Raw genomic sequence first — 24,366 nt, 5'->3', positions numbered from 1 at the left:
CCCGTCTCTACTAAAAATACAAAAAATTAGCCAGGCATGGTGGCGGGTGCCTGTAGTCCTAGCTGCTCGGGAGGCTGAAGCAGGAGAATGGCGTGAACCTGGGAGGTGGAGCTTGCAGTGAGCAGAGATCGCACCACTGCACTCCAGCCTGGGCGACAGAGCGAGACTCCATCTCAAAAAAAAAAAAAAAAAGAAAAATATCTGAAACACAGTAACACTAACAAATGTTAATTATTATTATCATTGTTCATGTTATCATATAATGAATTTATGGATGAGATGCAGGTTGGAGAGAAGTTCTTAATATTTAAGAGAATAGCTTTTAGAAAAAAACTATTAACTCTAAGGAAACTTAAATTGTTTTGAAAGATATTTTGTGTCATATCACTGAGAGCATAAAAGAATGGGCACTGAAGCCATGCCGCCCAAATGGAAATCATGGCTTCACCATGCCCTAGCCATGTAGCCTTGGATAAACCACCTCACTGTCTGAGCTTCAGTTTTCTTTTCTAAAATGGGATTTGAAGAGGTTGTTATGAGGACTAAAGGAGACAATGCACGTAAAGTGCTTGACATAGTGTCTGGCACAAATTAAACACTGTTTAATAAATGGTAGCTGATATTAATAGTGTTAAACTAATAGTCTTCATTGAACTCTTGACTCTCTTCGATTAAAAATATTAGTCAGTGATTTTTAATATTCGATCCCCTTTGATTTTTCCTGCAATTTTAAGGGAAGGACAGGCTTTTTTATGTTGTAATAAGGTTTTAGCTAGTTTTCCAGAATGCCTACATATGTAGTCATAAACATGACATTCCTCCAAAGCTGACCTCAATCATTCATTACTGCCTAGACATGGAGAAGCAAAATTCTTCATCTTTGTGTAATGTTAAGCTCAGTGCATGTCCTAGTTTTAAAAATAAGACAATTATGCAGATAGAACAGATGGATTGTATCGGTGGGTGTTTATCATTTTTTAATATTTTGAAACCAGATGTGCTACATACACATTGCTGGTTGCCTTCTAAGAAAGCTTCATTGGTGGGTTACTAATCTTTAATAAGAAGTTACAATGTTTTCATCCAACTTAAATCAACTATTTTTAATATACAATTGGACAACCACTGCTGCAAGCCTTTAGAAAATAGAAAACAGATGCTTAATACAAGAAATACTATCAGCCAAGAAATTCCTGATGATCTTTTTATAAAATGTAAACTTACATATTTTATGGGTCCTTTAATGAACTGCTATAGAACAACTTCAGCAGTCAAAACATTTCATGAAAATAGACGTGAACAATTTGTCACTTGTTAGTATATTCACAGAAAATCCTTCAGTTGCACTCCTGGGAAAATGGGCATAGTAGTGGTTCTTACTAGATTATTAACAACATCTGTTATTTGCTATAAACCTGATTGGATACGTTGGAGAAGGGAGGAGTTAGTATAAACACACCGATATGCCTCTATTTCTCTAGGTGTTTCTGTTAGACCTGGCAAAGATCCCTTGCAAGGGCATGAATACTTCTGTGTTTATTGTACTCACAGGAGAAAGGTGGAGTTCAGAGCCATGCCAGAGAGACTGTGTTTTGTTTCAGGATGTCTTTGGCAGAGAAAAGTCCGACAGAGACTTAGACCCTTGTGAGTAGAATTAAGGACTAGAAGAGTCTAAAGGGAGCCTTAACATCTGTCCATTAGGACAACCATTAAATCAACCTTCCATTGGCTCAGTTCAACTCTAAAACTGAAGACAAGGAGGTAGCTAGTTCCATTTCCGAATTGTGCCTCTGCCGGATGCAGTCGTATGTACCCTGTACCTCCACAAACTGGGACACCAAAGCAAGGATCGGTAGAGTGGGAATTAACCCCTCCCATAACTCCACCCCATCACCAATGTCAGTCTCACCTACCCTTCACCTTGGTTTATGATTTCTAATGCTGGTTTGGAGTATAAGAGAGCAAAGTGAAGAAAAAGTAGAAGAGTTGATAGACAACAATCTAAGGAGCAGGGCAAGTAGTTTGCACTTAGCATCATCCCAAAGAAGAGGATGGGCTTTTAAGCAATTTATATATTAAAAAAAAGCATCCTGCCCATTCCTCTTCACCACTGTCCCTGGGAGGAAAGGGAGGCCTGATCATCTGATGGTGCTAAAGTCATCAAATTTATAATAGAAAAGGATTTTCTCTCCTGGAAATATACCCAAGCTATTTTCTTTGTTTAAAAAAAAAAAGATCTGCTCTTACGATCCTTTGTGAAGTTAAAAAAAAAAAAAAAAAGGAGATACTACCATACTAAGAATTTGCTGCCTGTGGAAAGGTTTAGACAAATAGGCTTTCTTACCTTAGTAAGCAATGAGTGGAATTCCCCATCTTGAGAAAATTCAACATAAAATACAACATTTATAGCATAACAACAGTGTTACTATCAAAAGACTTAAGATATCCATAAATCTGAGCAGGTAGCAGGAGATGAGTAGGCTGTACTTAGTGATATATACTTTTCAAGATGCATAAATATAATTAACATGCTCATAAGGAACTTACAGGCTTCTAGAAGTAATACAAATAATGTAAATATGACAGAGACTGCTATTTACTAATAAATGTCTCTTTTAAACATCCAGCTAAATGGCTGCACACCCCTGGCAATTAGGTGTTACATATTATTAGATTCCAGTTAATGAAATGTAAGCAGAAGTATTGTTTGGGATTTCTAGAAGGCTTTCGAAGGGGAGCTAATTCGTTTGAGAAGAGGGCCTTTATATTCCTTTCCTTCTCACTTCCTTTCTCCTGTTTACTGGAATATGTATGATTTGAGCTTTATCAGTCAGCTTGAACAATTAGGTGACTTTAAGGATGAAAGTGCTAGGTTGGGCAAACACCAAAAAACAGAATCTAAGACTGGATCATTTTGAGCAAGGAATCTAAATACCCAAATTCCTAAACTGAGAGATCCCAATTGCGTTTACATTAAATAACAATGAAGTCTTGCCTTATTTGGACCAAACCGAATATTAAATGCTACACTAAATTACTATAATTAATCCTGGGAAGTGATAAGTGCTAATTTATAGATACAAATCAAATGCCAGGAGAAGAGAGGAAGGGGAAATCATGATGATCAGGGAGGAACTGCAGAGGAGATGGTGTATTAGTTTGCTCAGCTGCCACAACAAAATACCACAGACTGAGCAGCTTAAACAACAGAATTGTATTTTCTCACAGTGTTGGAGATTGGAAATCAAAGGTCAAGTAGCATTCAGGGTTGCTTTCCAGTGAGGCCTCTCTTCTTGTCTTGTAGACGGTGACCTTCTTTGAAGGGTGTGTCCTTATATGGTCTTTCCTCTGTGCACATGCAGAAAGATTCTGGTGTCTCTTCCTCTTCATATAAGCACATCTGTCCTATTGGATTAGGGCCCCACCCTTATGACCCCATTTAACTTTAATTACCTTAATTAACTCTCTAAAGGTTCCTACCTCCAAATACAGTCACACTGAGGGTTAGATCTTCAACATATAAAATTTGGGGAGAAATAATTCAGTCCATAACAGGTGGTATGCGAACTCAGCTTGTAAAATTGAGTAGGACTTATATATGCAGAAACTTCCAGTATTAGAAACCAGGGGATCAAATACTTGGAGGTAGGAATATCCAGGGTACACACATAAAACAGGAGTTAGTCCAGTTGATTGAACTATAAAGGCCATAAAGGGAATTGGACTATAAGAGTCATAAAATAAAAGAGTTGGACAGCAAGTTTGGGGTTTGAATGCCAGGTTCAAGTGTATACTTCATAGTTCAGAGAATGAAGAGTCATTGAAGGTTTATGAGCTGAGGAATGACAGGATCAGAGTTGAACTTCAGAAAGATAATTTGTGAGTAGTGTATGAGAGATTGGAGTGAGTGGAAACTGGAAGCACAAAGACCAGTAAAAAGACTATTGCAATCGTTCAGGGAAGAGATAATGACTTGAAAGCTATATTCGATTAAAAGGAATCATTGTTTTGCTTTTAAAGTGGAATTCTTAATATTTTCCTTATCACTATTTTTTCCATTTGATTTTTGGCATTCTCATTCTGCAGCTTTTCTTTTGGCTTTTTGTGTTCTGAGGATTTAATCCTACTATTGAGAAAGTCCTATAGGGAAATACATGAAATTCACACCTAGTGATTAAGAAATTTTTGGAAGTGTCACAGGGAGAAAAAAATCACCTGTCAGAGATCCATAATGCCCATAATGCAGTTGGATTTGGCTATCCACATGAAACCTTACAGTTTTCCTATTCATATATTCATTAAAAAGTATGTCACAACTACAAATGTAACTGTCTATGGAAAATGCTAAACTTGGCATTTGAATTTTATTGAGATGTTATTCAACTACACAACCTGACTACCAAATGAATGCTTACCATGTTATCCATACCATTCAAAATAAACACCGATGTTTATTATATAAATAGGAATTTAAAAAACAAAACAAAAATCGTCAGCAAAACCACTTGTATAGCAAAAACAGCATGTTTTGCTTGTATTTTAGCTAAAAGTTGTTTAGTTTTTCATGTTTTTTTTCAAAACAACCTCATTTCTTCTCATGATGGAGTTCAGCTAATAGTTCTATCTATGATAATTAGAACTCCAAACCATTTGGCATTAACCCAGCTGGTACTTAGCCGAAATAACTTAAATAGTTATTGTTTCCAAATAGCCCCTCTCATTTAATTGCTATTTTCTTTCCCAGACTAGAAGTCCAGTGGTTTATAGCACATCCTTGTAGTTTCTCCATAATCCCAGAATCATAATCCTCTCTCCTGGTTTGCAGAGAAAGACTACCTAAGAAAATAAATCAAGAAAATATATCATTAATCAGTAAATAGCTACTGACTTGCCATCAGGAGCAAGAGAGTGGGCTAGGCACTGTTGGGAATACAAATAGAAACCCTGCTCACTGACTTACAAGCTTTGGTACCAGACAATAAAAATAAAAATAATAATTTTTCCAAAACTCTTCCAAACAGAGAGTTCCAAGAGCTCCAGGCCACCTGAAATTCCTCTGGAATCTCATTCCTGTGCATGTCTTTCCTCTGTTCAACTCCCCTGCAATACTTTCTATTGTGGAAAAATACACATAAGATCTACCATCTTCGCCATTTTTAAGTGTACAGTTCAATGGTGTTAAAACAATCATAACAGTGTGCAATCAATACCATTATGCATCTCTACAACTCTTTTCATTTTGTAAAACTAAAGCTCTATACCCATTAAATAAGAACCCCTCCCCTCTCCTCCCATGCCCTGGAAATCACCATTCTACTTCTTGTCTTTATGATTTTTACTACTTTAAGTATCTCATATAAGTGGAAACATAGAGTATTTATCTTTTTGCAACTGGTTTATTTCATGCAGCATCATTTCCTCAGGGTTCCTTCTTTTTTAAGGCTGAATAATATTCCATTGTGTATATACCACATTTTGCTTAACCATTAATCTGTGGGTGGACACTTGCATTGCTTCCGTATTTTAGCTATTGTGAATAATATTGCTATGAGCATGGACGTACAAATATCAAGACCCTGCTTTCAATTATTTTGTGTACATACCCAGATGTGGAATTGCTGGATCATATGGTAATTCTATTTTTAATTTTGGGGAGAACTGTCATAATGTGTCCCACAGCAATGGTTCCATTTTAGATTTTCGTTGATGGTGCACAAGGGTTCAGATTTCTTCACATCCTCACCAATACTTATTTTGTGAATCTTTTTTATTATAGCATCGTAATGGATATTAGGTGGTATCTCATTGTAGTCTTGATTTGCATTTTCCTAATGATTAGTGATGTTGAACATCTTTTTATGTGCTTATTGTTTATTTGTATATCTTCTTTGGATAAATGTCTATTCAAGTTCTTTCCCATTTTTGAAGTGGATTGTTTGTTTCTCTGTTGTTGAGTTGGAGGGGTTCTCTATATTATTCTGGATGATAATCTCTTATCAGAAACATGATTTGCAATATTTTCTCTCATTCTGTATGTTGCCTTTTAACTGTTGATATTGTCTTTTGATACACGTTTTTCAGTTTTTATGAGGTTCAGTTTGTCTATTTTCGTTGTTGTTGCCTATGGCTTTGGTTCATATCCAAGAAATCATTGTCAAACTCAATATTGTAAAGCTTCCGCCCTGTGTTTCTTTCTAAGATTGCCATAGTTTTGGTTCTTACATTTAGATCTTTGATCCATTTTGTGCTTGTTTTTTTGTATGTTGTTAAGTAAGGGTCCACCGTCATTCTTTTGCATGCAGTTATCCAGTTTTTCCCAGCACCATTTGTTAAAAATACTGTCTTTTCCTCACTGATTAGTCTTAGCATACTTGTCAAAAATCATTTAATTATGTATGTGAGGGTTTATTTCTGAGTTCTCTGTTCGATTTCACTTATCTCTATGTATGTCTTTATGCCTGTTCCACACTGTTTTGATTACTGTTGCTTTGTAGCACATTTTGAAATCAGAAAATGTAAGTCTTCTAGCTTTGTTCCTCTTTTTAAATATTGTTTTGATATTTGGGGTCCCTGGAGATTCCACATGAATTTTAGGATGGGTTTTTATTTCAGAAAAAGAAAATCCTTGGGATTTTGATAAGGATTGCCTTGAATCTGTAGATCATTTTGTGTAATATTGACAACAATATTAAGCCTTCCAGTCCATGAATGTAAGATGTAGTACCACTTATTAATGTCTTCTTTAATTTCTTTCAGCAATGTTTTGTATTTTCATTGTACAAACCTTTCACCTGCTTGGTAAAGTTAATTCCTAAGTATTTTATTCTTTTTGATGGTATTATACACAAATTTTAGTAATTTCATTTTGAAATTGTTCATTTTTAGTGTACAGAAATGCAACTAATTATTTGCATTGACTTTGTTTCTTGCTGCTTTGCTGAATTCATTTATTAGCTCTAACAGGGTTTTTTGCAGAATATTTAGAGTTTTGTACATATAGGATATTATCTACAAACATAACTAATTCAAATGTTTACTGCTTCCTTTTCCACTTGGATGTGTTTTATTTCTTTTTCTTGCCTAATTGCTCTGGCTGGGACTTCCAGTACTATGTTGAGTAGAAGTGACAAAAGTGAACATCTCTGTCTTATTTCTGATCTTAGAGGAAAAACTTTTAGTTTTTCATCACTGGGTATGATGTTTTCTGTGTTTTTTTTATACATGACCTTTATTATGTTGAAGTTGTTTTCTTCTACTTCTAGTTTGTTTAGTGTTTTTTTTTTTTTTTATCATAAAAGAATGTTGGATTTTGTGAGAGGTTTTGCTGCCTCAAGTGAGATTATCATAAAGGTTTTTCCCCCTTCATTCTGTTAATGTGGTATATTACTACATTGATTAGTTTTTGTATTTAGAACCATCCTTGCATTTTGGGAATAAATCTCACTTGGTCATAGTGTATAATGCTTTAAACATGTCATTAAATTTAATTTGCTAGTATTTTGTTGAGGATTTTTACATCAATGTTCATAGGGATATTAGTCTATAGTTTTCTTTCCTTGTAGCAATCTTGTCTGGCTTTGATATTAGGGTAATGCTGGCCTCACAATTAGTTCCTGATGAGTAGGAAGTGATTTTTCTCTTCAACTTTTTTGAAAAGTTTGAGAAGGATTGGTTTTAGTTCTTTAAATGTTTGATAGAATTAACCAGTGAAGTCATTAGGTCCAGGGTGACTTTTTTATGCCAGGAGAATTTTGCTTACTGACCAATCTCCTTACTAGTTGTAGAACTATTTGTATTTTCGATTTCTTCATTATTTAGTCTTGGTAAATTTTGTATTTCTTGATATTTGTCTAATTCATCTCGATTATCCAATTTGTTGGAATACAATTGTTCCTAATACCTACTCTGTTATAATCTTTTTCATTTCTGTAGAATTGATAGTAATATTCCTATTTTCATTTATGATTTTAGTAATTTACTTCTTCTCTTTTGTTCCTAGTCAATCTAGCTAAAGGTTTGTCAATTTTGTTGATCTTTTCAAAGAACTAACTTTTGGGTTTATTAATTTCCTGTATTGTTTTTCTATTATCTTTTTTGTCTTTGCTCTAATCTTTATTATTTCCTTCTTTCTGCTAGCTTTGAGTTTAATTTGTTCTTTTTCTTGTTCTTTCAGTTGTAAAGTTAGGTCATTGATTTGAGATCTTTTTGTTTTTTAATGTGTTTAAATTTATCCATTAGCACTGTTTTCACTCCACCGCATAAGTTTTGGCAAGTTGTGTTTTGCTCTTATTTATCTCTGAGTATTCCTAATTTCCCTCATGATTTCTCCTTTGAGACTTTCATTGTTAAAAAATGTGTTGTGGCTAGGCCCAGTGGCTCACGCCTGTAATCCCAGCACTTTGGGAGACGGAGGCAGGCAGATCACCTGAGGTCAGGAGCTTGAGACCAGCCTGGCCAACATGGTGAAACCCTGCCTCTACTACAAATACAAAAAAAATCAGCCAGGCATGATGGCGGGCACCTGTAATCCTAGCTACTCCAAAGGCTGAGGCAGGAGAATTGCTTGAACTCAGAAGGCAGAGGTTACAATGAGCCAAGATCATGCCACTGCACTCCAGCCTGGGCAATAAGAGCAAGACTCTGTCTCAAAAAAAAAAAAAGTGTTGATTAATTTCCACAAAATTGTGAAGTTTCCAGTTTTACTTCTGTTATTGGCTTCTAAATTCAATGCATCAGGATCAGCTATTTTATATAATATCTATCTTTTTAAATTGATTGCAACTTAATTTGTGGCCTAATATAATATATTTTCTATCCTAGAAAATGTCCCTTGTGCACTTAAGAAGAATGTGTATGCTGTTGTTTGGGGTAGAATATTCTGTATCTATCTGCTAAATCTAGTTGGTTTATTGTGTTCTCTATTTTGATACTTATTTTCTGTTTGTTCTATTTATTATTAAGAGTGGGGTGTTGAAGCTTCCAACTATTACTATAGAACTGTCTGTTTCCCTTTCAATTCTGATATGCTTTGCTTTGTATAATTTAATGTCATTAGGTCTGTCATTAGGCATGTAAATATTCCTGTTTTTTCTTCTTGCTGTATTGACATTTTTGTTAATATCTATAATGTCTTTCTTTGTCTCTTGTAACCATTTTTATTTAAAGTCTACCTTTTCTGATATTAGTATAGCCACCCCTGCTCTCTTTAAGTTACTATTTATGTGGAATATCTTTTTCCATCCTTTCATTTTCAAGCTATTTGTGTCTTTGTATCTAAAGTGAGTCTCTTACAGACAGCATAGAATTGGATCACGTGATTTTTTCCAGTCTGACAATCTTTGTTTTATGATTGGGGTGCTTAATTAATCCATTTACATTTAAAGTAATTACTGATAAGGAGGGACTTCTGTCATTTTGCTCTTTGTTTTCTATATGGCTTATAGTTTTTTTGGTCCCCATTTCCCACGTTGCTCTCTTCTTTTGTGTTTAGTTTTTTTAAGTGAAATATTTTAATTCCCTTCTCATTTCCTTCTGTATATATTCTATAGATTTTTTTGTGATTACCATAGGAATTACATATAATATCCTAAAGTTATAACTGTCTAACCTGAATTCATATTAGCTTTCGTTTAATAATGTACACAAATTCTATTCCTTTACAGCTTCATCTCCACCACTTTTGGTTACTGATATCAGAAAATTGTGCCTTTATATATGATGTGCCCCAAAACACAAGCTAATAATCCCTCTAAATACATTAGTCTCCTAAATTATGTAGAAAACAAAATGTGGAATTACAAATCAAAGTTACAATCACACTAACTTTTTTTCATTTTTTTTGAGATGGAGTCTTGCTCTTTCACCCAGGCTAGAGTGCAGTGGCGCAATCTCAGCTCGCTGCATCCTCTGCCTCCCAAGTTCAAGGGGTTCTCCTGCCTCAGCCTCCTGAGTAGCTGGGACTACAGGCGTTTGCCACCATGCCTGGCTAATTTTTTGTATTTTTAGTAGAGACAGGGTTTCACCGTGTTAGCCAGGATGATCTCGATCTCCTGACCTCATGTTCCACCCCCCTCAGCCTCCCAAAGTACTGGGATTACAGGCGTGAGCCACCACGCCTGGCCCTAACTTTTAGACGAATACTTTTAAAAAAATGTATTAGTCTCTTGAATCACCTAGGAAACAAAAGGTGGAGCTCCAAGCTAAAGTCACAATAATATTACCTTTTATAATTGCCCATGTATTTATCTTTATTAAGATTTTTATTTCTTCACCTGGCATTGAGGTAGTTTAATGTCCTTTCATTTAACCCTGAATAACTTCCTTGAGCATTTGCTGGGGGCTCAGCTAATGGTAACAAACTCCTTAAGTTTTTGTTTATTTGAGAATGTCTTAATTTCTCTTTTACTATTGAATGAAAATTTTGCCAGATATAGAAGTTTTGTTGGCAGATTTTTTTTCTTATAACACTGGCCTTCAAAGTATCTGATGAAAAATTTGCTGATAATCTTATTGTGAATCTTGTGTATGTAACAAGTTGCTTCTCTCTTGCCAGTTTCAAGATTCTCTCTTTGTACTAAGAGCCAAAATTGACTGAAATTAATCACAATTTACTGTCTAAGCCTTCTTCAGGAAGTTGTAAACCTTCAGTAGAGTTCAGAGTTCCCAAATAGTTATATCAGATTCTGCCAGTGCAATTTTTGTCTAAGTAGGAAGACAGATTCCTGGTGCTTCCTACTCTGCCATCTTCCTGGAATCCTCCCTATGCTTGCCTCTTAATGTTGCTTCTCCATGATCACATTTCTCTTCTTGCTCTACAGGCATCTCCCATGTTTCTCTTCTATAGCTCTGGCTGCCAAGTGATGCCTGCCACCCATGCAGCAATCTGATGCTTTCTCTTTCTCTGCCTGTAGGTGTTGGTTGATCTAGATCCATTCTCAGGGTAGTGCCCACCTGTGTTTCACCTGGCTTCAACACAGCCTTTTCACTACCCCTGCACTACAAAGCAGCCTACAAAGCAGAGCTTCTTGGTGATCTCCAGTTCTTGTAGATATTCTAATTTAAATGAAATGAAGAATATGTTTCTTTATAATTTTTTTAATTATACTTTAAGTTTTAGGGTACATGTGCATTATGTGCAGGTTTGTTACATATCTATACATGTGCCATGTTGGTGTGCTGCACCCATTAACTTGTCATTTAACATTGGATATATCTCCTAATGCTATCCCTCCCCACTTCCGCCACCCCATAATAGGCCCCGGTGTGTGATGTTCCCCTTCCCGTGTCCAAGTGTTCTCATTGTTCAATTCCCACCTATGAGTGAGAACATGCGGTGTTTGGTTTTTTGTCCTTGTGATAGTTTGCTGAGAATGATGGTTTCCAGCTTCATCCATGTCCCTATAAAGGACATGAACTCATCATTTTCTATGGCTGCATAGTATTCCATGGTGTATATGTGCCACATTTTCTTAATCCAGTCTATACAGAGAACCCCTATGGAAAAACAAAAAAACAACTTATTCTAAGGAAACAATAAAGTGCAGTAAGACCATGGAAGTGGAAATTTTTTTTATTTTAGTCCCTAAGATGGTCCTTCTGTCCAGTTCCTGTGATCCAGTATTAGAATTTTTTTTAAATTCTAATACTAAAATTTTTAATTTTCTAATGCTAAAATTTTTTTTTAAAAATTAGATTTTTTTTAAAATTCTAATACTGGATCACAGGAACTGGACAGAAGGACCATCTTAGGGACTAAAATAAAAAAAAATTTCCACTTCCATGGTCTTACTGCACTTTACCATTTCCTTCGCATGAGTTTTTTTTCCCCATAGGTGTTCTCTGTCCCTCAGGCTGCCAACTACCCAGATAGATCTGAATCCTGAATCTCTCAGCTTAGGCAGAGAGAAGCTGGAATTGCAACAACAAAGCTTTGGCAATTCTTTAGAAGGTTCCACTTCCCTGATGTTTGTAGCACTGAATAGTCATTTAACTGGCTAACCAAAATTTTTCTTCTGCGCCTATGTCTCAGGGAGGAAGGTTCCATCTTATCAAATAGCACTTGGCTTTGCAGTCCATGGGAAAGTGGAGCACAGGTCAAGATATGGGAGAAATTCCTACTGGAAGGAACCAGAAACAAGTTGATGTATGGTATAATCGCATTGTTCTAAATAATGAACTAAACTAACCTATTTCTTGGAAGAGTAGAAGCTGACAACATTCAAAAGATTATGTATTTGAAAACTACATTTGACACTCTCAAAAATCAGAATAAATAACTCCAAAAATGGATCTTATTTCACATCTTCCCTGAAGGGTAGCAGCGTTCCCATAACTGGACTCTAGTTTCCTCCCCTCTTGGTTTTCAGGCAGAGACTTCTGGATGAAGGTCCTCATCCAAGAGATCAGGAGACTTCTCTCATCCTGGTCCCCAACATCCCTGTAAGCACCAGGCTTCAACCATGGAGGCGTCTGTGCTTTTTTAAGTATTAGAAGAATATTACAACAGTCTTACATTCTAGGTGTGTTAGCCTGTTTTCACACTGCTATAAAGAACTACCTGAGACTGGGTAATTTATAAAGAAAAGAGGTTTCATTGATTCATAGTTCCACATGGCTGGGGAGGCCTCAGGAAACTTACAATCATGGCAGAAGGCAAAGGGGAAACAAGAGACATCTTACATGGCAGCCTGGGGTCAGGGGAAGTGTCACATACCTTTAAACTACCAGATCTCATGAGAATTCACTCGCTATCACAAGAATAGCATGGGGGAAACTGCCCCCGTTATCCAATCACCCCCCACCACACCCCTCCCTCAGCATGTGTGGATTATAATTTGAGATGAGATTTGGGTGGGGACACTGAGCCAAACAGTATCACTAGAGATAAACCCTACTTTGTTATTATGCTTTGTCCTTTTAGTTATTACTGGATTCAATTTGGTAACAATTGTGTTTCTTATAATGTTCTTGTTGGGTTTTGATATTAGAGTTATACTGACATTGTAAGTTGAGTAACAGTCTTCCTACACTATTGTTTAAAAGAAAGTTTTGTAACATTAGTATTACTTCTTTCTCAAATGCTTCACAGAAGTAACCAAAGATCTACCTGGTTGTAGAGTTTTCATTGTGGGAAGGCTTTTGACTATGAATTCAGTTTTTAAAAAATAGTCCCAGGGCTATTTATATTTTCTATATATTCTTGCATCAGGTATGGTAAATTTTGTCTTTCAAGGAATTGTTCATTACAATTAAGTTGTCAAGTGTATTGGCATAAAGTTGTTCATAATTTATTTGTTAAGAGAAAATAATATTATATTAGCTTGAATGCTTTGTTCTTTAATTAAACGTTTTCCTTTCAGATAATGATAGCTTCATATGCAGTTTTGAAAAATTATGCAGACAGGGCTCCTGTACACTTTACCCAATTTCCCCCAATGGTAACATATTGCAAAACTATAATACAATATTACAACCAGGTTATTTAATTTGACAGAGTCAAGACACAGAATATTTCCATCAGCATAGAGATCCCTCATGTTACCCTTTTCATTCCATTCTTTAACTCTGTCAACCATTAATATGTTTCCCATTTCTAAAATTTGGGGATTTAAGAATGTTATATAAATGGAATCATACCTATGTACCCTTTTGAGACAAGATCTTGCTCTGTTGCCCAGGCTGGAGTGCAGTGACATACTCATGGCTCACTGCAGCTTCTACCTCTCCCCAGCTGAAGTGATCCTCTCCCCTTAGCCTCCTGTGTAGTTAGGATCACAGGCACGTGCAACCATGCCTGGCTAATTATTTTTTTCCCCATTTTAGCCATGTTGGTCTCCAACTCTGGGGATCAAGTGATCCTCCCTCTTTGACCTCTTAAATTGCTGGGGTATCTTCTTCTTCTTCTTCTTCTTTTCTTCTTCTCCTTCTTCTTCTTTTGCTGTGTTTTCATTTTTTTATTTCTAAAATTTCCACGGGGTTCTTCTTCTTTATTTTTTTGCTGAGTGAAACTTTCTATTTCTTTGCTGACATTTTCTATTTTTTCATTTGTTTCAAGCACATTTATATTTTTTGTTGAAGCACTTTATCATAGCTGCTTTAAAATCTTTGAGAGATAATTCATCTCTGATTGTCTTTTTTATTGAATTTGAGATCTTTTAGTTTTTAGTATGACACATTTTTTAATTGAAATCTAGACATTTTGGATATTAGATTATGAGACTCTGAATCATCTTTAAACCTTTTTTTTTTAAGCTGGCTTCCTCTAACACTATCTGCCAGAGGAAGTGACAGATACTGCCTATCTACTGCCAGGTTGTGGTAGAAGTCCAGGATCTCCACTCAGTTTCTATTGACACCAAAGAAGAAGGGGGCTGCTTGTTACTACTGAGTGAGGGTCAGAGTTTTTGCTCCCAACTAGGTCTCTTCTGACCTTTGTTTTTTCTATCGTGGGTTGGGGAGAGTTCACAGGGGTGTCTGTCTATGTGTGTGTATGTGTGTGTGTGTTTGTGTGTGTGGTGTTTAGATACAGAAGAGCAGTTATTTTCTAAAAGTTTTTTCTCTTGCTAGACTGACCTTATCTTGGCCTTTTGGCTGGGGAGCACAGGCTATAGTCAGAGCTTTTTTGTTCGTGCTTATTAGCATTTCCGGCTTCTCCTGAATCCAGTTTAGAATATATGAGCCAAAAATCAAACAAACAAACAGGTAACTCACCAACATGTCAATTTTCCACTCCTGAGGTTTCTGACTAATCTGCTTTCTTCTTTCAGGATCTTCTTGTTTTGTTTTACATACAATTTCCAGGAATTTTAGTTAGTTTTTCTTAGAGAGAGAAATACAGAAAAGTACATCTACTTCATCTTCCTGGAAGCGGAAGTCTTATCATCCTTTGAATTTTTGTAAGACGCTTTAGCTAGATTCCCTTGCTCTCCAGCAAACTACAGCTTTTTAAACACTTTGGAATGATCTTTCTTCACAGCTATATGCCTCCTTTTTTTTTTTTTTTTTTTGAGACAGTGTCTTGCTGTCACCCAGGCTAGAGTGCAGTGGTGCGATCTCAGCTCACTGCAAGCTCCACCTTCCGGGTTCACGCCATTCTCCTGCCTCAGCCTCCCGAGTAGCTGGGACTACAGGCGCCCACCACCACGCCCAGCTATTTTTTTGTATTTTTAGTAGAGATGGGGTTTCACCGTGTTAGCCAGGATGGTCTCAATCTCCTAACCTCGTGATCCACCCACCTCAGCCTCCCAAAGTGCTGGGATTACAGGCGTGAGCCACCGCGCCCAGCCTATGCCTCCTTCTTTTAACCCACTAGGTCTAATAACATAGGTCATAATAATAAATTTAGAAATCCCTTTATAAGAGTATACCAATCAGGTGTACATAACCATAAAGAATACAAAAGAAAATATATTTGATTTTATTCAGCATATACTGAGGACAATACGTTCTAAAAATATAGGGCTACTTATTACTGTTAATTCAGTCATCTAAACTTGGCAAATCATCTAGATTTGACAAATTTCTTTCCCTGAATTTTGGTATTCCTCAAGAACTCAAAACTACATGAAATATACTCTTTACTAATATCTGATTGATGCATCTGACCTAATTAAAGATTAGGGAATATTATCAGAGAATAATAATAATAGTTTGCATATACTTTTTCTTTTGATATTTGCAATAATTTCCAGGTAACAATTTAAGAGGTGTTAGTCTTCCAATTTATAGATTAAAAAATGGGTTCAAAAAGAAGTGACTTGAAGGGAAGAATGTTTAGTTATAGTACATTTAGTTATAGCTGACTGAAAGCCAAAACTAGTTTTATAGTTTCATGTTTTATATTTAGATCTCTTATTCATTTTGTGTTAACTTTCATATAAGGCATTAGGCTTCTTCTATACCCTAGAAGAGTGTGCAGAATTGTCTTTCCTTTCCTTTTCTTTCTTTCTTTTTTTTTTTTTCTTTTTTGAGACAGAGTCTCGCCCAGGCTGGAGTGCAGTGGCACAATCTCGGCTTACTGCAACTTCTGCCTCTTGGGCTCAAACAATTCTCATGCCTCAGCCTCCCAGGTAGCTGAGATTATAAGCGTGCGCCAATATGCCTGGCTAATTTTTGTATTTTTTTTTTTAATAGAGATGGGGTTTCACCATATTGGCCAGGCTGGTCTTGAACTCCTGACCTCAGGTGATCCACCCGCCTTGGCCTCCCAAAGTGCTGGGATTACAGGCGTGAGCCACTGCGCCCAGCCCAGAATTGTATTTCTTCACAAATATTTACTAGAATCTGTTGGTGTAAACATGTAGGCCAGGAGTTTCTTTTTCAGATAGTTTTAAACTATAACTTCAATTTCTTCCATAGTCATAGGACAAGTTATGTCATGTGGGTTGTTTTTAGTGGTTCTTAAGGAGTTGAGTCTCTTCCTTTAAGTTCCTTCTCCAGCCTGCTCAGGTCTCCTTGTCAGCTCTGCGAGTTCTTCTCCTCTCAAATCACAACTCCCCATATCCTTAGTAACCTCCTGCCTCAGCTTTTTATTGTAGGAAAAAAGAAGTAGCTAAACAAATACAACATAAACAGAAAACATAGAAAACAAAACTTTCATTATCCCTTCAATTAAAATTCCTTTCTCTCATTCTGAAACGCCGAAGATAGGGGTTGTGTGATCCCACTGCACCTTCCACCTTGCACACGTCTTCCTTCTAACTTCAGATGTTCTGTTTCTGCTCAGGAATTGCAGGAAAATGGCTTTTCCCCTGTTGTCTAGGTTCAGGCAATGTCACGGTGTGTGATGTGTGTGGCTCACCCTGTGAGCATGATATTTTACCATTCTCATGGTGTAAGGGCTTACTTTATCCAGTCTTCTCTAAGTGTTTTAAACACAACAAACCAACTATGTCTTCACATTCTTTCTTACTCATAAAGAGAAGGAACAGAAGAAAGATTTTTCAAGTTAAAAATCTTATTAAGGCAACCCTCTTAGTAGAAACAAAAAATACCCAAGAAGATGAATCAAGGAGCCATTCATTACAATAATAGAATCTTTCATTTACAAAGCATTTTACAGGTTTCAAAGTACTTTTACATTATTAGTTTGGCATTTCCAAACTCATTTGACCCCAGGAAATTAATAATATCAAATAAGGGAATAATAGAAAAATATGATATATAAAGTATGTTTAGATTAATGTAAGTAGCAAAAAATTATCTCACAGATTAAATGGTTTCCAAAAAACAATCAAAATTCAATTTTTAAAAAACTATACAGAATTCTTATGAAACTTAATTCAAGAAACACATTAGATATTTACAATTATGTGAGATAGCCACAGTAAGTTTTATGATGTCCACTATAGAAAAGATGTTATTTTTCTCAGTTATTAATATTTTCAAATGATTATATAAAACTGTTGTGACAAAAAGTAATGGAGAACATGATATAAAATATTGAATTCATCAAATTCTTCTAATGTTCCTTTCCAGACTTTTTCTATACATATTTTTTTTTACATGCATGGCACATTATCAATTCCTATTTTTCATTCAGCAAATCCTATGTCAGAAACATTTTTCTAATTGCTTTGTTCATAATTCTCATTTTATTGGTTATATAGTTTTATAGGATATTGATAAGCTAAAATTTAACTGTTGCCTTTCCAACTGTTAGGCATTTAGATTATGTTCAGAGAATATCAGAGAATAGTCACCTGCATACAACTATTTCCTTTCAATTTAAAATAACACCGAACAGCAAGCAATATGAGCATGGGGATGGTGTGTCACTTTACGCTGGTCATTGTATTTCCAGTCCCTAAATCGGTGAATTGGAGGTGCTCAGTAATTACTTCTGGACTTGCTGAATGAATGGAATCCTATATTTTGAACTATGTTGCAAAATTGTTTTACAAAATGACTGCTTTAATATGTATTAAAACTAGCAATGTATGAATATACTAGTTTCATCATGTGCTCATTAAAACTATATATTTCATTGATTTTAAAATACTTCATTATTTTTATATTTTTCTTATATAGGTTGTAATTTGCACTTCTTTGGTAATGAAGTTGAATATATTTTCATGTTTGTTGTCTAATAATATTTGCTCTATTTCTAATTGTTGGTTCAGATGAGGGAAATAAGATTCTGGGATGTTGGATGATATTCAAGAAATATGCACTTAAAAGAAATTAGTCAAGTATCAAATCTCTTTCTGATACATTAAAATATGATCTTTACCATGACACCTCAAACATCGTTAATTTTTTAAGCAACTGTTTTGATTAATTTAATTCACAATGTGTTACATATGTGAGACTCTCAAGTTAAAATATTTATGGCTTGTCCTCTGTAGAAATTATAAATATATTATTCTTAAATCCCAGACTTTCATAGATTTAATTTAGTTGAGTCTTCAGTGATTTTGCTAATGTTAGTAATTACCAGTAATTGCTGACTATTTGAATTCAATAAATTATTTCCTAAAATTTTAAAGTGTTTTAAAATTACTTAAAATGTTTTGAGACTTAAGAGGTTTTTATTTATAGGTTAGAATTCCTTCCACTACTTATATATTTTCAGTCAGTTGTATTTTGCAAGTCACAGAGTAATTTCTGAATATTAAAAATATCTTCACAGAAAACACAAACAACTTTGGGTTCTGGGGAAGAAGAATGATCTTAGCTTCTTTTAGAAGGGTTTTATGGACATTGGGCTAATAACTTTCTACAAGGAGGTTTAAAGAGGGCTAGAATTGCAAAAATATATGGCAAATAATGCTTTAACTTCACCCTAAAGTCAGTTTACTTCATCATTGCTGAGATATTGAGGAAAAATTATAGTTTCATTAATAAGTTGGATGTTGCTTCTAAGTGCTTAATTTCTAGTACTTTTTGACAAATTTATTTTATGTGAAGCATATTTAAATCTGGTGTACTAGAGTTAGGGCAATAAGGCCAGGTTTAGCTAGAGGGAGCGCTGAGATTGTCTCATCGAGGGGAGCTGGTTTTAAACACCTTCCTCAGGATGATACATGCTCCGTGGCCCTCATGTGACACACCCTACTGGGGTGACTACAAAGAGCTGAGTCACCAAAGCTCTGATCCTCACTTCTCAGTGAAACTCCTGTCAATTGCAGTCAGGAATGATGGAATACTATTTGTAATGTTAACATTTGAGAGACTGATCATAGGTTTTTGAGGGGGTCATAATTTGTACAAATATACACATGCATAATGTTTTTTTCTAGATGTTTGTGACAACATCACACGTATCAAGTAGGTAGTGCCTAAAAGGAGCCTGTTCTCAGCCAGGAACTGGCCACAGTAACAAAGCGGGCTGCCGTTTTCGAAAGCTTTAAGCACCTAATCTCCACGGTGTTGTGATTGTGCTCCCCCTCTTGTTTAGGCTTGGAATCATCAGTATTTATGCAGTTCGCAGAAATTCTGTGTAAAATACAATATTAATATTGAAGTATAATACATTATACCACGGCTTCTCTACAAGGCATGCTGCTTCTACTTTATTTCATGGAATAGTTCGTAGGTTAATTTGTCAGTTGAGATTCGAGACTCTGAAAAAGAAAGATGGGGTTTTAGAGAGAATCCGAACAGTTAAAATACATCGCCCTCTGGTGTCCTTCTGAGGTATTGCTAGTGGGAAGACTTTCAGAAACCTGAATAATGACGGGAAGGAGGAAAGAAAAGGATTGATAGCGTTTTTTACTTTAACTGAATAAATTTTAACAGTAATTAGGTTATTTCTAGGGAAGGACCTGGTGAGGGGTTCTTATGAGGAATAAAGAAACGTCTTTATTCTTATCTCACTCCTTAGGTTTTTGTTGTTGTTTTGAGACGGAGTTTCGCTCTGTTGCCCAAGCTGGAGTGCCATGCGTGATCTCGGCTCACAGCAACCTCCGCTTGCCAGGCTTAAGCGATTCTCCTGCCTCAGTCTTCCCAGTAGCTGGGATAACAGGCGTGTGCCACCACGCCCAGCTAATTTTGTTTGTTTGTTTGTTTGTATTTTTAGTAGAGACAGGGTTTCACCATGTTGGCCAGACTAATCTCGAACTCTTGGCCTCATGTGATCCGCCTGCCTCTGTCTCCCAATGTGCTGGGATTACAGGTGTGAGCCACCGCGCCCAGCCTAGATTTCCTTGCTATGGTTCGTGTTACTGTTGTTTTTCCTCAGCCTTGAGCCAGTTATTTTCTGCTGAAAACGTTTGACCCTATATCTTTTGGCCTCAGAGAGCAGTAAGTGCAATCAGCGTGTCATTGAACAATATCTGTGGTGCTCCTTCTATGTGTCATGTACTGTGTTAGGTGCTAAAAGAAAGATGGCGGGGATACTTGGAATTTTCTCACTTGCTCTCAAGTCTTTTCTGACTATCCAGGTTTTGCTGATTATTTAATCAAACTTGTTTTTTTCACGGACAACACGAACCTGCAAGTAATCATCGGACCAGCTTCCTCTACTGTTTGGGAATTGCAGGCAAGTTCAAATTCTTCCCCCAAATTTCTCAGACTCCTCGGAGTTGTCTCAAATCTACTTGAGAATCGTTTTGTATTTCCACGTAGCCCATCTCCAGAAGCTACTGAAACACATGCATCAAAAGTCACTGCAAGTGGGAAAAGGGTCCCTGAATTCCTTCTGCGCCCCGCGCTGCTACATAAAGGGTCGTGTTGAGCCCTCAGTGGCAGAGATTTCAATCTGTTGTTTTAAAACTTATTTTATTTTCTCTTTGCTTAGAGACTTATAGATGAGTCAACTTTCCTCTGCAGAAACTGAATCCTTGGTAGGATGAGGCATTCACTTAAATGAGGATCAGAAACTGGAAGAGGGGGTTGGAAAAGTCTGGAATGTTGGGTACTGTTCAGAAAATGCTGGTTGGGGAGAATGAAGAAGTATGTGAAGCAGAGAGCAAGGAAGCATCATGAGGGCTCTGGACATTGCAACAGGAATGAGAGGATGCAAAATGCAGGGAGAGTGGTCAGTGCTGGAAAAGGTGCAACAATGCCAAGTGTAAGCTCTGGGTGTGGCAGTGCCATGGGGTGGCATCTCCCTGCCTCTACCCCAAGGGTTAAGTGGCCAGCAGTATCCCCAGGAGTAGGCCTGGCATTAGGGCATAGTTGTAATGGACGAAGTAATAACCAGAGGCAGTGCCCTATGCAGCCTATTATTTAGCATTAAAGGATCCAGGACTCACTTATTAAATACAAATAGAGAAAACCAAAAGGGACTGGGATCTGAAGCAGAGTGAATCAGAGACTGAAAGAGCAGCTGCCCTAATAAATGCAAGTATGGAAGAAACTCAGAGCCAAGTTTCCACACCCACCGTGTTTTATGTTTGTTTGTTTGTTGTTTTGTTTGGCATGCTCATGGCCTATGCCACTGTCTAGGAAACTGACATCCTGCAAACGAAACTCATATCCCCAATTCAAGTTGGTTCAGAGCCCAAAGACCCCCGGAACACTGGGTTGAATGATGCAGTAAAGTATTTTGAAAATTAGTTTGCTTTTCTCCACCTACACATCCTCTCCCTCTTTGTAGCTTAGAGACCCATACACAATTCCAGAATCCTACAATTATTATTTTAATTAATTTGAGATGAACTAGTTCACAATACATTCTCATTATGTTCTCTGAAATCACTTCTGTTTATGTCTCTACTATAGCCCTTGTTGGAGTTTTTTTAGTCGTTTTTGTATCTACTGTTTTCATTTGTTATTAGAGCCCCTTAAAAGCAGAGACCATGTCTTCTTATTTATTTTTGTATTATTAGTACTTAGCACAGGATGTGCCTGTGGTGTTTTTTAAAGGTGATTTATCAATATTTTGCTGAGTAAATGAATGAATTGATGAGTGATTGAGGTACATTCTAATAAATGAATTGTAGATAAACTGAGACCAGGTCAATCCATTTATATTCACTTACATGGCTAGCCTTTAAGTTTCTGTTGGAGATGGGCTGTCAGGAGCTTAAACAAATTAAAAATAAGAAGAAACAGTACCCCAATTAGGAAAATGTTCCATATTGTTTAGTTTAGTATACAAAATGGAATTCAAAAGAGGCACCCTGGAATATTATAACATGTAACTCAAGCTATAAGTTCATTTTGTCCATAAATCTCAGGTGTGCTATATTTTGGAGGAAAATCTAGGTTTGGTGGTCAGCACTGAGAATGATGACTGATTTCTGATGGTGGGTTATCTAGGTGGGTGAAGTAGAAAATCATAGATGCCACTTCGTGACTTTTTGGGAGACCCATTTTTATCATTTTTATTTTAAAAATAATAATTACTCTAAAACTTTTAGACCTCAAGATATATTTCTGATTAGGCACAAGTAACAATTGTAATATAGTAAAACTCAAATTAAATAAAATACCTGTAGTTTTGTCTTTGCTTCTTTCTTCCCCCCTCCATCCCCCAGCAGAATTGAATATTTTTAGATTGCTTATCTGAGTGATGGTGTCTGATCTTGGTAAATTTGTTGACTGTGCTTACTCTGTGGGTACAATTATTTGAACAGAATCAATTCTAGTTTTTTAAATGGGAAGTTTTACTTCCAAAAATTATAAACCATTTGCCTATTGGGATTTGTTACAATTATCTAAGTTGGTTTACTTCTTACAAAAATTATAATCCTGTGTTTCTGAGACCAATATTTTATTAATACCTGAGGAATAAGATAGATTCTCATTCAGCCCTTTCCTAGTGATGATTCTTATCCTTCCTAATCTTCTTTGGGGAGTATGTAAGGAATCACCCAAGGTTGTTCCTTTTATTGCTGTTTTGAGATGTTTAGCTCTGTGCCCAGAAATTGACTATGCACAAGGTATAGGAGTAGAATATACACTCTTGATAACCTGGCTCCTTGGTCATGTGAACTGTATCTTGATATTAATACAGGAGCTACCAACAGGTTAAAAGGTATCTTAAAAATTGAGATAACCCTTTTGAGAAAAAAAAATTAAACAGTTTTCCCCACTTCTTTTTCTTAAAAAATTATTTGCTCTGTTTTTAAAAGTTACCTAATTCAACAGTCACCAAGATTTCAGTATAATGACCCAGTTTCAAGTTTTCTAATATCAATGAACAATTATAAACATTCATAAAGTAGAGTAAATTGTACCATATAACCTTGATATAACCATTACTCAGATTCAAAAACTATCAATAGTTTATATTTGCTTGCCTATCACTTTTTCCTTTTTTTTTTGCTGAAATATTTGAAAGCAAATCTTATATTATTTCACCTCTACATAACAATGTTTTAACATAACCACAATGGCATTATAACACTTAACAAAATTAAAAATTGTTCTTGGTCCCATATAATATTCAATTAATAACTGATTTCCTAGATTGTATCAAAATATGGTTCTTACTGTTTTTTTGTAGAGGATGCACACATCCAGTGTTGAAAACGTAGCCAAATTCCCACATAATACACATTGATTAGGAACATAAAGATATATTACCTATGTGAACCTGGTAAAACTTTTAAATATAATTGTTTTGCTATTCTCCATATCATCAACATATATTTAGAAAACAATAGTGCATATGTGTGGTATTTTTCAGACTACACACAGTGTTAGATGACCATATGTATTTGTAGTATTTGTAATAATTTTGCAACCCCTCTTTAGGCTGTGAATCTTTGATCTAGACTAGGTATGTTAGATGGTTAGAGAAAATGCTAATGTAGATAAAGATTTGTATTTATTTTGGTATTTGTTATGTTGTTACTGTATTTTGTTACTGGTTTTATTAAGAATTATAAACTAACCTCTCTTGGTGGAATTTTAGTTATAACCCTGGATTATTCTTCTAGTGATTTTCTAAGGCTTAATGCTATGGAATACTTAATACATGAGATAATTTTAGATCTTTTGGCAAACTAAAATCTGAGAGCTTCTTTATACTTGATTTTGCACTATTCTATTTTTATAATACTTGTTAGTTACTCATATATTCCTAAATTGTGAATTTACATTATTCAAAAGTTATTTTTACAATTAAAACGATGCTTTATGAATTAAATTCTAAAAATCATAATCTTAAGGAACTGAAACTTACTCATTGTAGAAAATTTAGAAACTACAGAAAAGGAAGAAGATGATCTCTTATAATCTGGTGACTTACAGAGAGCCTGTTAACATTTTAAAGTACAGCCTTCCAGTTTTCCCTGTTATAATTTGGCTCATTGGGCCTATACAACTAAATATTCTATTTTTTCCTGTTTCATTAACTATGCTTAGAGATGTGGTTTTTACAGATACCATAATATTTTGCCATATTTCACTTAAACATTATGTCTTTGCTAAGTCTATAGTTATTTATAACTATTATAACTAAACCAATAATTATTG

The 24,366-nt window shown here is 35.7% G+C and overlaps 1 protein-coding gene across 1 annotated transcript in view; it reads right to left on the bottom strand.

Moving 5' to 3' along the window:
* Positions 1-19,494: 19,494 nt before the first annotated feature.
* EYA4 (EYA transcriptional coactivator and phosphatase 4) overlaps positions 19,495-24,366 on the bottom strand; it is a 314,955-nt gene continuing 310,083 nt past the window's right edge. The window contains exon 19 of the mRNA XM_063666612.1: positions 19,495-19,562. Coding sequence (XP_063522682.1) covers positions 19,536-19,562 — 27 coding nt within the window. The 3' untranslated portion in view covers positions 19,495-19,535. The remainder of the gene's footprint in view (positions 19,563-24,366) is intronic.

The sequence above is a fragment of the Pongo pygmaeus genome, chromosome 5, assembly GCF_028885625.2.
Source record: "Pongo pygmaeus isolate AG05252 chromosome 5, NHGRI_mPonPyg2-v2.0_pri, whole genome shotgun sequence".
NCBI lineage: Eukaryota > Metazoa > Chordata > Mammalia > Primates > Hominidae > Pongo > Pongo pygmaeus.
The sequence above is the reverse complement of the archived record's forward strand: the minus strand, read 5'-3'. Positions and strand labels throughout refer to the sequence as shown.